Here is a 13,360-nt window from a genome sequence, read left to right as displayed (position 1 = left end):
ATTATTGACTATGTTGTATTTTTCATTCCCATGACTTATTTATTTTATAACTGGAGGTTTGTACATTTTTTAAAGTATTTTTCCTTGCAATTCTTTTTTTTTTAATTTATTTATTATTTATTTTTGAGAGAGAGAGAGAGAAAAAGAGTGTATGAGTGAGGAGGGGGCAGAGAGAGAGAGGGAGAGAGATTATCCCAAGCAGGCACTACGCTGTCAGCATAGAGCCTGATGTGGGGCCTGAACTCACGAACCGTGAGATCATGACCTGAGCTGAAGTCAGATGCTTAACCAATTGAGCCGCCCAGGTGCCCCTGGAGGTTTATACATGTTAATGCCCTCCACCTATTTCTTCTATCTCCTCATTCTTCTCCCTTCTGGAAACCACCATTTTGTTCTCTGTATTTAAGGGTTTGTTTCTGTTCTTTCTGTTTTGTTTTGTTCATATGTTTGTCCAACTTGGGATGATGTATGCAATTATTATTACTTCTATTTGGAATACTGTTTGCTTTAATTCAACAATCTGGGGAAGATTTACCTGCTAATGGTATTTAGAATTGTACAGAGAAGATGAACCTTAGAAAGGTAGGGACATTCATATAGATAAAAAAAACCCCAACATTCCATTTATATTGCATGATTTTAAATCACGATTCTCTGCTTTTAAAACAGAACAGAACAAAGCAGAACAGCTTCCCATCTTGCATTTGCTAGTGCTGGATCTGGTACAAGTGGCTGCCTTTCAAGCTTGGCTGCTTGTGATGTTCACGTGTGTTAGTCACCTCATGGTCGATGTCCCCATTTCCCTCAGGGTCGTATCAAACCCTTCCTAGTCTTGTGCCCACAGACTCCCTTCCTTCGCTGAAAAGGTTGGGGGCATCTGACGTGGGCCCCTTCACAGCTCTGCCCCCCACCCACCTCCCCTGTGTCATCGTGCCTGCCCCAAAAGAACTTCCTGTCAAGTCTTGACCCAGATTCAGGGTCTGGTCCCTCTCCCCACCACTTTCTTTTTTTATTTTCAAAGTCACCAGTCTTTTCCGCACTGGTTGCTTCTCTCACGACTAACAAACATGCTGAAACCAACTACACCCTAAAGTAAACCACCATCCCTCTCCAATCCCTGATTCGTTTCCCTCCTCCCCTTCTCTGCCAAGCCTCTGGGAGGGAAGCCCTCTTTTGGTAACTTCATTTTTTTTCTCCCCCTGCCCCACTGGACCTTAGTCACCAGCTCCTCTTGCCATTTCCCCACGGCAGTCTAATCGCCGTGCCAGGGACCAGGGACTCCTGTTTTCCGCCAAGCCTCATGCAATGTCTCTGCAACGAGACGCTTGGTGGATGAAACGTACAAGCTGCTGGTGTGTGCGGCCTGCTGAGGTCGACACGAGAGCGGGTCTGGGCGCTGGGGCTGGGCCCTGCCGCTTTCTGGCTGCGTGACCTTAGGGCAGGTATACTTAAGTGCTCCGCATTTCGGGATGACGGGGACAATGATACAGCTCCTGTGCGACTGTCGTGAGGACTGAGTCTAGACACAGAAGGTGCCTGGCATATTGTAATTGCTCAGTAACCATTATACTAGATATTACTAAATATCCACACAACTCAATACGCAGTGATGCCTGAGGCTGTTTTCTGAGACTTCTCCCCCCGGAAGTGGCTCTCAGAGTGCGGAGATAGGTCAGATTTGAAACTTGGCTTTTTATTACCATTATCCCCAATTAAAATGGTGAAATGAGAGTGCAATTTAGAGTCAAACAGTCCCGGGTTTGAATTCTCTTCTGCCTCCTGACCTGCTTGGTGATGTAGTTACTCAGGATCTCAGAAGCTCATTGGGAGAATAATAGTACCTGTGGTTTTCTTTCGGGTAACATCAGATAGCGTATGTGAAGAAGCTGGTCTTGGGGTAGATAATCAGTAAGTGTTATTTCCCAGAGATCTTCTCCATGTTTGCGGGCCCCCGTCCCATCCAAACCCACATCTTCTTACGTGTAGATGACCTTATCTTGCTTGCCCCATGCACGCTGTCCCACCACAGACGTCACTGTCCTTTCTACCTGCTCTCGGCGGCCTGGCTCCATGTAATTGAGTAGATAAATATGTGTGCGTAAAAAAAAAAAAATATTTGTTCTGGACTTACGTCTACAAAGGACCAGTAACAACCACAGAAGTGAGCTGGCTAAGGGCTAACGAAGACACTTCTCCAAATAGGACTGTGTTCCCCACTCGGATAGTGTGGTTCTGTGGACGGGCCACGGAAATCAGGAGTGGACGTAGGAAGGAACTCAAGTAACTGCCAGCTCAGTTAAAAGGGAAAATCCCCTGAATCAGTCCACATGCCGAGAATATGAAATCTCAACAGGATTGATTCGTAGGGAAAAATAATGATGCTCAAAGATGTAAGCATCACCCAGCAGAACCACATGATAGTTGTTGGTTCGGGGAGGTGGGGGGACAGCGACAGATACAGATGTGAATGATGAAGAAATGAAGGTGATCATCGCAAAACTATTTTATTTCGAAATCGGATTTCATGCTTTTGGAAGGCCAAACATTTGTTGTGGAAAGATCTCAGTTGCGGAGATTTTTAGGACCTTTCTGGAGGGACTCGGGGCCTTCTCCCCTGTCCTGAGAAGTCCAGCCTCACCCACCCTTTGGGGACAGCTGTGGCTCGACTCCTTTGTACTGTCCCAGGTCCAGCTGCGTTGCTCTAATTAATTCCTTCCCCGCAATCAAACCCTGCAATCAAATCCCGCCAAGCATCCTTGACATCGGCACTAAACCAGTCCTGTTTCTCTGTAGCTCTCTCCCTCCATCTCCCAGCTGGATTTAAAGCTCCCCTTGGGACGCCTGGGTGGCTCAGTCAGTTGGGCGTCCGACTTCAGCTCAGGTCATGATCTCACAGCTAGTGAGTTCGAACCCCACGTGGGGCTCTGTGCTGACAGCTCAGAGCCTGGAGCCTGCTTCGGATTCTGTGTCTCCCTCTCTCTCTCTGCCTTCCCCCACCCCGCCCCCAGCTCGTGCTCTGTCTCTGTCTCTCTCTCTCTCTCTCAAAAATAAATAAACATTAAAAAAATAATAATAAAGCTCCCTAAGGCAGCTCCATGGGCACCCCTCCGGCCCAGGGCTTCGAGTTCTGCACCACACTCTTGGCACTCAGTTGACTCTCACTCAAGCAGCGAACATTTATGGCTTGTTTGTTGGGTCACCAACGAATGCATTAAAGTTTTGAGAATCTCGGAACTCTTTCTGAAATACGTTGGGCTCTCAAGTCAGGCATAACAGATATGCCAGAACACTGGCATAAACAGATATATTCAAGGCAATTTTTTCTCACCCTCTTAAAACCACCAGTAATTCATGAACCTTCTCTAATCTCAAACTTATAGCAATTATGTGGAAAATTTCCAAATGGCATGGTTCTATTGCTAGAGAGTTGAAATACAATAGTCCTTAGATTCATTTCATCTGGAACCACTACTCAATCATAAAAATCATGCCATTGAGCCATTATGATATGTGATTTGATCAGTTATCAAATCTCTGAGGATAGTTTAGGAGTTTAGCCAAAGTTTTTTTAATTTGTGATTTTTTTTAAACATTTACTTATTTCTGAGAGACTGAGAGAGACAGAGCATGAGCGGGGGAGGGGCAGAGAGAGAGGGAGACACAGAACCCGAAGCAGGCTCCAGGCTCTGAGCTGTCAACACAGAGCCCAACGTGGGTCTCAGACTCACAAGCAGTGAGATCATGACCTGAACCGAAGTCAGTCGCTTAACCAACTGAGCCACCCAGGGCCCCAATTTGTGATTTTTTAAAGATTACATGATTCAGCTCTTAGGGCCAAGCTAACTGCCTATGAATATATTCTTGGTGTCCCCAGGATAAAATTTTGCTTGTTTACTTGGAAAATCCATTTCATAACATTTTAGAGAATTACTTTTTTCACAGTACTTGAAAAAAAATGTTTTGATTGCAACATCCGAGCCAGCTAATGTCTCAAGATGGCAAAGAGGAGAGAGGATAGAAAGCTTCCCTCCCACTTCAGAATATATGTGAAATGAGACACTGGTACTCATGGAGGTGGAAGAAGGAAAGGGTCTTTCCTTCTATGGTAATTCTGAAAATGGAGGGCTGCCCAGCAGAGAAGCCTCCATAGGCTGCCAGGGCAGAGGTGGAGTATCTGATCTCTCATGGGCACCTGCGGGGAGGGGAGGGCCTTCTCTCTGTCTTCTGTGCTCTTTTCAGGAGGGGTGTCCCCTTCCAGGGCTCCCTCTCCTTCCTACTGGCCACGTTATCATATGCTGCCCTCCCTTGCTTCACTCTGCCCCTCTATCTGCTCTCTCCCGTTAATCTTGGTCTTCCTCATGTCAGCTTTTCCTCTGCAGGGAGGAAGGGGGGGGGATGAGTCACATGGATCTCAAATGAGGGGGCAAACTCTGAATAAATGAACCTTTTCCTATTCTGTGGACTCACATAGGGGCCTCTGGCATCCCCTCATTACTGAAGGCAGGTGACCACAAAGCATCAAGTTGGCTTCTGGAGATTGTGTTTATTTACTTTCTCCATCAAGTTTTATTCTTTTTTTTTTTTAATTTTTTAACATTTATTTATTTTTTGAGAGACAGAGTGTGAGTGGGGGAGGGGCAGAGAGAGAGGGAGAGAGAATCCCAAGCAGGCTCTCGCCGTCGGCGCAAAGACAGATGTGGGGCTCAACCCCACGAACCGTAAGACCATGACCTGAGCCGAAGTTGTGCACTCCACCGACTGAGTCACCCAGGTTCCCCTTCCTCTACCAGTTTTAATAGGTTTTTAATGACTGAAATCTAGCTAGTGGTTGATATTCCAAATGCCAAAGAATATTCATGGCCAAGTGTTAACCAATCAGAAGAGATGTCAGCCATCCAGGAGAACAAGGTCCCGGAAGCATTAGCCTCATTCACAAACCCTCTAATTAGTCCGCTGTGGCAAGGTCCAGGGGATCTTAGAAGTAGGGTCTAGGTGGCCAGGGTGGCATTTTGGGAATCCAGTACAGAAGTATTTAAATATTTTAATAATGATACAGCTGTAATTGTAATTATAGACAATGTCAATTATAACCAATAGGTAGTAACTGCCTGGAGTACAGTGTTGAGAAGGATTCTGGAGTTATATCCAGGCTCAGTGGGGGAAAAGGACCCGGTCATGTAGTTATTTCTTGCCAGGGTGGTGGATGGGAATGAGAAATTTCTGCATAAATGGCAGGTGAGGACTAGTGATTTCTGTGTGGGTGGCAGATGGCAAGCAAAGGCAAGTGTGCCACATATTTGCAACTGTAGTTCACAGGCTTATTAATGTCATAAAAGAGAATTCTGTTAGCATCACAGGAAAGGATTCACCATGAGAATAGCAAGTTTGGACACTGCAGTGGATTAAATAGTGTCCTCTAAAAACTGCTGTCTACCTGGAACCACAGAATGTGACCTTATTTGGAAATAGGGTTCTTACAGATATAATTAATTAGTTAAACATCTAGATGAGCTCATACTGGATTACCATTGGCCCTAAATCCAATGAGAATGTCCTTGTAAGAGACAAAAAAAAAAAAAGGACAGGTTGAGACAATGAGATGACCACACGAAGATGGAGACCGTAGTGACGCTACTACAAACCAAAGGACTCCAAGGGCCACCAGGAGTGGAAGAGGCAAGGAAGGATTCACCTTTAGACCTTTTGCGGGGAGCATGGCCCTACTGAAGCCTAGATTTCAGACCTCAGGGCCTCCAGAGCTGTGAAAAAATAAGCATCTGTTGTTTTAAGCCACCAAGTTTATGTGGCTTAGGTGGGGCAGCCCTAGGAAACTAAAACAGACCCAAATAAATACATTGCTAATGGTGGGATTTTAGGCTAGCGGTGCGATTTATTTTCGGGGGATCCGACAGCCTATAGCCACTTGTGATTATGGCAATATTGATTTCTGAGGTATATCATGCTAGGACCCAGGCAGACAGTGATACTGAAGTACTCTGATGAAAAAGCCAGGGAGCCCCTACCTCTCATCCCCCTTCTCCATCTTGAGGTACACACTGAGGCACCGTGGCCAGCATTTTCAGGAGGTGAGCAGGGAAACAGATCTCCTTCTGCCCAGACCGGAAGGACAGACGCGCCTCAGGGGAGGCTGACCTTCTGTTCACCTTGAAAATCTATCAGGACACCAGCGTAGCCCATGGATGATTTAAAACCATCTGGTACCTGTGATCACCAAAACAATGCTTGGGACAGTGCCTGTAATTAAAATGCATACCTGCAGTGTCAAACTCTCCGGCCAGTTGAATATTTGCAGATTGAAAATCTGTCCAAAGTGAACTCGGAAGTCCGCCCCGAGGGGCCGACTGTCGGTCCTGGACACTTCTTTGTCGTTGAAGATCACCTTTAGATATATTGAGCGTCTCTTGACGTCCTCCCTTCGCAAGACCTCCACCCTGACAGAGGAGACCAATCGCAGATGGGTTAGTCATTGACCAGGGGAAACTGGAGTGTCTGACAAATGGGCACTGAACAGACCAAGACACCTGGAGGTGACCCTGCCACTCATGTTACCTCTCGTTGCACCAAATCAGCCACAAGTCTCAAGGAGCGTCATATAACAAATTTGATACGGACTAGGAAACGGGCACTCAAAAGGCCACAGGGTACAGAAGAACGGTGGTCCAAGCATCATCCACCATATTACAGTGTCTTTAATTGTTTTCAGAGAAGCCCTATGTTTGCACCCCAAAGTTTTTGTTTTAGTTTTTAATTTTTTTTATTAGTTTTCTTTATTTTTTGAGAGGCAGAGAGAGATAGAGTACGTGTGGGGGAGGGGCAGAGAGAGAATGGGAGACACAGAATCCAAAGCAGGCTCCAGGCTCCGAGCTGTCAGCACAGAGCCCGAGGCGGGGCCCGAACTCATGAACTGTGAGATCATGACCTGAGCCGAAGTGGGACACTCAACTGACTGAGCCACCCAGGCGCCCCTGCACCCCGAAGTTTTAACTAAACAGAAACATAGTCCTTGCAGTTGGAGTGAATTCAATCCATAAGGGATAGTAGTGATTTATATTTGGGCGGGATGTTTTATCCTAAAAATGTAATAGCATAAAAATCAACAACACAGGAAACAACAGATGTTGGCGAGGATGTGGAGAAAGGGGAACCCTCTTACGCTGTTGGTGGGAATGCAAACTGGTGCAGCCACTGTGGAAAACAGTGTGGAAATTCCTAAAAAAGTTAAAAATAGAACTACTCTATGACCCAGCAATTGCATTACTAGTTGTTTATTCAAAGGATACAAAAATACAGATTCAAAGGGGTACATGCACTCCAATGTTTATAGCAGCTTTTTCAATAATGGCCAAATTATGGAAAAAGCCCATATGTCCACTGACTGATGAACGGATAAAGTAGATGTGGTACATATATATACCATGGAATATTACTCAGCCCAGCCATCAAAAAAATGAAATCTTGGGGTGCCTGGGTAGCTCAGTCGGTTAAGCGGCCGACTTAGGCTCAGGTCATGATCTCACGGTTTGTGAGTTTGAGCCCCGCATGGGGCTCTGTGCTGACAGCTCAGAGCCTGGAGCCTGATTCAGATCCTGTGTCTCCCATTCTCTGCCCCTCCCCCATTCTCACTCTGTCTCTTTCTCTCTCTTAAAAATAAACATTAAAAAAATAAAAAAAAAATGAAGTCTTGCCATCTGCAATGACGTGGATGGAGCCGGAGTGTATTATGCTAAGCAAAATAAATCAGTCAGAGAAAGGCAAATACCATATGATCTCATTCGTATGTGAAATTTAAGAAAAAAACAGATGAACATATGGGAAGGAAAACAAAAAGAAGGAAACAAACCATAAGAGATTCTTAGCGATAGAGAACAAACTGAGGGTTGATGACCGGAGGTGGGGGGATGGGCCAAATGGGCGATGGGCACTAAGGAGGGCACTTGTTGTGATGAGCACTGGGTGTTATATATAAGTGACGAATCACTGAATTCTACTCCTGAAGCCAATATTACACTATATATTAACTAACTAGAATTTAAATAAAAATGAAAATAAAGTTATATTGCTGGATCAAGTAAAAAAATAAACAATAAAAAATAAAATAAAGACTGACTCAGAATAAAAAAAAAAAAAAACATGTAATAGCATATTGTAACAGGTGAAATCCGCTTCTCCCGGATTCATGCTTTTCTTAACACTTTCTGACAGTGAGTACTCACTGGATGTAGGGGATTAAGAACTGTTCCTTTTTTGGGGCGCCTGGGTGGCGCAATCGGTTAAGCGTCCGACTTCAGCCAGGTCACGATCTCGCGGTCCGTGAGTTCGAGCCCCGCGTCGGGCTCTGGGCTGATGGCTCAGAGCCTGGAGCCTGTTTCCGATTCTGTGTCTCCCTCTCTCTCTGCCCCTCCCCCGTTCATGCTCTGTCTCTCTCTGTCCCAAAAAATAAATAAACGTTGAAAAAAAAAATTAAAAAAAAAAAAGAACTGTTCCTTTTTTAAAAAGGCTTTTTGAATTCCAAAAAAAAAAAGTATCCTGGCAAGCATATCACCTTTATAGCCAGGAAGTTAAAAAACAAATCAAAACCTCCAAGAACAGGCTTTAATTTTACTGTGCATATTTGTAGAGATGCCCACCCACAGCTCCAGTTATTGGTTAAGTCAATAGCTACTCAAGTTTGGTAAGAACAGGGAAAGCTTAGAAAAATAAAATAAAATCGAAATGCACTCAGAGGTTTTTGGGTGGTAAAGTCTTTTTTTTAAATTGCAGTGAGGGGTGCCCGGGTGACGCGGTCAGTTAAGCCTCTGACTCTGGATCTCGGCTCAGGTCATGATCTCGCAGTTTGCGGGTTCGATCCCCGCATCAGGCTCTGTGTTGATTGGTGTGGAGTCTGCTTGGGATTCTGTCTCTCCTTCTCTCTGCCCCTCACCCTCTTGTGCTCTCTCTCTCTCTCTCCCCAAATAAATAAACTTAAAAAAAAATTTCATTGAGACATACACAACATAACACTTATCATTTTAACTATTTTTGAGTGATCAGCTCAGTGGCATTAAATATATTCCTGACGTGCAACCATTGGCATGATCCTTCTCCAGAACATTTTCAGCATCCCAAATAGAAATCCTGTATCCATTCAACTGGATGGTGGTAGTTTTAACTTTTTACATCTCTGTAATTTAGGCCCATCCCAGATATGGAATTGTTCAAATGACTTCAATGTTGTTGTTGTTGTTGTTTTTCTATAAAGGAATTTAACACCAAATTTCAGGAAGTATTCAAGACACCCAAAGACTTTACTCAGAGTTGTTTTATGGCTTATTCCAGTAACCTCCTGCTATGAGCAGACCTAAGGCACCTTCTTCTGCATGGCCACCCTTATGCGAAGGCCTGATGAGAAGCTCAGTCATAGTCATTGGCTTGGGGTAACTTGGGTCACAGTCCCAAATCCCAGTGAAAACAGAGAAGTTCAAGACAGAGGTGTATATTCTCAGTCAAAATGAGACTCATGACAAAAGATTGCCAAATCAAGCCCCAATTTCCCCCAAACACGATTACATGTTTTCTTAAAAACATGTAATAAAAAACCCCCATGGAATCACATATTTTGGATGTTTATTATAAAATTATATGTTATGCAATTTGTGGCTTGAAAATAGTGAATTCATTGCTGGGGAATAGTTTATGTATATATAGTATCTGAATGCTATGAAATTGGGAAGAAAAAAGCTACAATTAAAAAAACACATTATTGGTATGTTAACAGAAGTTTGAAACTAAGGAGGCTGCAGGAAGTCTTAAACGGACATCCTAATGAATCCCCACATCCTAATTATGTCTGAGGGTGACTGAATTTATTGTATGTATAGATGTACGTGCAGAAAGTGGGGCTTCTGACTGGTTCCCTCTTAGGCATCATATGAATGACTAGAAATGTATTTCTATGTAAATCTGGAGAACAGGCATCAGATGGCTACAGGGGATACCCACAATTCCTCTGGGAGGCTTTCTGGGGCCTTCTAAGAGAGAAGCTGGCCTCTGGGGCAGGTGAAAAGGAGGGTCAGTGACAGACCTGCGTGTCTGTGCCAGGTCAGTGGACAGAGGACCCATTGCTGTTACAGATAAAGGCTCTACGTCAAAAGCCACAAAGGCAGTGGCTATGAAGAGTGCCTCCTACAGGCAGCCTCCCTTGGTGTACTTCTGAGTGACCAGTGGGGACACCTGAGGTAGGGGAACCATTCGACATCACCAAAATACGGACACACATCTTCAGTTTCATAGAGTTCAATCTATATGATACTTGCTTACAGAGTTCACGGCTCTCCTGATCAAACTGTGTCAGTCAGGAGATATACCCTCCATGTAGTGCATGCCTGCCCACCCACGAGCGCCTATCACAGGTCACCCCCACTTACACACTGAGCGTCTGCTCACCTGGGACACTGCTCGTTGGGCGTGACGCTCCCTGCCAGGCTCAGCTCCGGGACCAGCAGCGGCTCCCCAGGCCTTCTCCTGCTCCGGGCTGCCCTCTCCCTCACCTGGTGCTCCATCAGGGCCCGATCGGTGGGCTCTGGGGGGACCGGTTTCACCGGATCCTCCTCAGGATACGGCTCCCCCATCTCCTCTTCGGGATGCTCTTTGACTGCTTGCTTTTTTTTCTTCTTCTTGGCCCTCTGTTGGGCAAAAGGCAATCTAATGTCAAATAGTAATTTTGGAATTTCACTCAAGACCACAGTCTTCAGAACCAGATAGATAGACTTGGCTACAAACCTAGCCCCACCTCAAGCAGTGGTGGGCACTCAGGCAGGTTACTAAACCTCTTGACCTCTCTGTGCCTCAGTTTTCTCATCTCCAAAATGGGGACAATCATAGGAAACTCTTCCCAGGGCTGCTGAAATGAGGTAATGCTTGGAAAGCACTTAGCACAGTGCCCGGGACCCAGAAAGAGCTGAAAAACGTTAGCTATTCACAAGATCATTAATATTGGGGCTAAAGGCCAAGGACACATCTTGAAATTAAAGTAAGTCTTGTGGGCCGGCATTGCAATTCACCCGATCTATAACTTACTGCCTTGGCTTCAACGTTGCAGGATTATGTGTGCAAAGTTATATGATTTTCCGGGGAAGCCTAGAAGCATCACTGCCCTACATTCAATGGGTAGAGCCAGAAGGGACCCCAGTCTTCCTGTCCAGTTTCCCTCCTCGGGCCTCAAGTGGTGGCCTCCCAGACGCCTCCGGTCCCCAAGGTCAGCCCTGCTCAAGGCTAAGTGGCTCGACAAACCTGGGCTTTCTTCCAGGCTTTCCATTGCTGGTACACGGCTCTGTACGCTTCCATCTTCTGCTCATGCTCTTCCATGTGTTCTTCCAACAACTCGCTTATTTCGGCTTGAATTTCTGCTTCGTATGCTTCTTCGTCTGCTTTCTGGTCAACCTTTTCCCTTTAAAATAATTTGCAGGACCTTGGTTATTTCTTGAAATTCAGTAAGAGAGTAATAATAACAGCAAATACCCATATGGGGGGCAGATCCTCCCCCCATATGGAGCTTTGTGCATGTTAGCTCACCACCCTGCGAGGCCGATACTACTATCATTTGCATTTTACCCACAAGGAGACTGAGGCACGGAGAGATTAAGTAACGTGCCCAAGAACACACATTTGGTGAGTGGAAGAGCTGGAATATGGGCCCAATCTATTTGCCGCCAAGCAACAATGCCACTCTGAGCTAAGTGATCCAGATGGCAATATGACACTGTCCAGTGCCTGTAGACTCCCGACCGGTAATGGTAGAGTTTCATTGTACTTATTTTATTCGTGCTTCAAATCTCTGAGAAACCATTTCATTGTGTTACTATCGAGCCCCCAAAACTGCTGTTCTGATTTTAGATTGACAATTTGAGTTTTTCTTTGACGATTCTGCTGATACTTTATCAGGAGCTCTGCCCAGCCCAAAGCAGCATTCCCCATAGTGTGCTTGGTGGAACATTAGTTCTGTGAGATCCCCTGCCAAAAAGGCGCTGTGGCTGAGTCAACCTGGGATTAAACAAGTGTGGTATGTTACCGAGCAGTGTGATTGTCCCGGAAGGAGGTGATAGACATGTCACCCAAACACTCCCGCCCAGCACTTTGGACTTGTTGCAGCAAATTGCCTGGGCTTAGCGATCAATGCAGTCTGGCCTGTGGATTCTACTCCGAAAGATCCTGTCCTTTTCAGATAAACTTACTCAGGTGCCTAAGGCTGACTTAGGTTTGCTTATGTACACGTGCTTGCTTACTTACACGTGGGGCCTGGTGGGTTAGCAATTAGCAGTCCCCTAAGGCACAGGTTCTTAAAGCTCTAGGATCCTGCTGAAGAAGTCACTCGGGAAACACAATGGCACTGGAAATTTATAAACATCGGAGAAAATCTGGCTCATAAGTTATGTTCCATCTCTGGCATATAGAGAACCATTTGCCTTGCTCTCTGTTCTGTAGAGGCATAAATAAACTAGCTGAAATCCGATGACTTTTGCAGGAAAAAAAATTATGCCGTATCATAAGGTGGCTAGGTGAATCAAGGGTGTAAAAAGGGACACTCCAAAAAAATTTAGGAGGCAGCTACTTATAGGAGGAAGGGGTGTTAGGTATCACAAAAAGTGTCACCTAGAGGGGACCTTAAGGGTAAATTTCTGACAAATTTTAGTTTATCTTAAACTGAAGGAAAGAAGGAGAAAACAATTAGGTAAATATTTATGTTCTGCTTCTGGGTGGGAGGGGCAGCCTGGAAGATGGAATTCGGAAGCTGAAACTCTGGAATTTCTGGGAGACATCCATGGTTTCTGTGGGACAGACTACTTGGATCTGTTTTTCATCAGCTAATATTAACTCAGCAAATACCAAGTGGCAGCTTCTCTGTTTGGGACCAGATACCCAATGGCGACCAGATCCCTGCCCTCAGGAAGCACGGTCTTGTCTTTGTCCCAGGAACTGTAGGATGGTTTCTGAGTCTTATGAAAATTATGAAATTTATGAAACCCTAAAAATCACAATTTGCAGCTATCTTTGGCTAAAGCATGACTCTCTTCAAAGTAAAGTATCAGATAATTGCTCATATTTTTTACTTTTCATGTCGATGTATAGCACAACACTTACTTTCAACAAACAGTCAGGAAGGGACCAAAACCAGCAGCAGAGACACTCTTTAATTAATATACAGAATATGGTTTTGTTGTGATGACTCTACTTTTAATCATGTATCAAAGTCTAGTGGATTAGGTAGCATACCTGATATCAAAGCATACTTTCTCCGCACCATATACAAAGATTTATTCCAAACGGACTAAAGACGAATGAGAAACATAAAACTATAAAGATT

The 13,360-nt window shown here is 44.9% G+C and overlaps 1 protein-coding gene across 1 annotated transcript in view; it reads right to left on the bottom strand.

The window, feature by feature from the left end:
- Positions 1 to 13,360, bottom strand: part of CC2D2A (coiled-coil and C2 domain containing 2A) — a 148,744-nt gene that overhangs the window by 63,223 nt on the left and 72,161 nt on the right. The window contains exons 14-16 of the mRNA XM_047090984.1: positions 11,290 to 11,446; positions 10,444 to 10,682; positions 6,275 to 6,452 (exon numbers count right to left, since the gene is read on the bottom strand). Coding sequence (XP_046946940.1) covers positions 6,275 to 6,452; positions 10,444 to 10,682; positions 11,290 to 11,446 — 574 coding nt within the window. The remainder of the gene's footprint in view (positions 1 to 6,274; positions 6,453 to 10,443; positions 10,683 to 11,289; positions 11,447 to 13,360) is intronic.

The sequence above is a fragment of the Lynx rufus genome, unplaced genomic scaffold, assembly GCF_022079265.1.
Source record: "Lynx rufus isolate CCGP_SWC_20201006 ecotype Redwood Valley unplaced genomic scaffold, mLynRuf1.p SCAF_3, whole genome shotgun sequence".
Lineage (NCBI taxonomy): Eukaryota > Metazoa > Chordata > Mammalia > Carnivora > Felidae > Lynx > Lynx rufus.
Note: the sequence above shows the minus strand (reverse complement) of the source record. Positions and strands in the feature narration are given on the sequence as shown.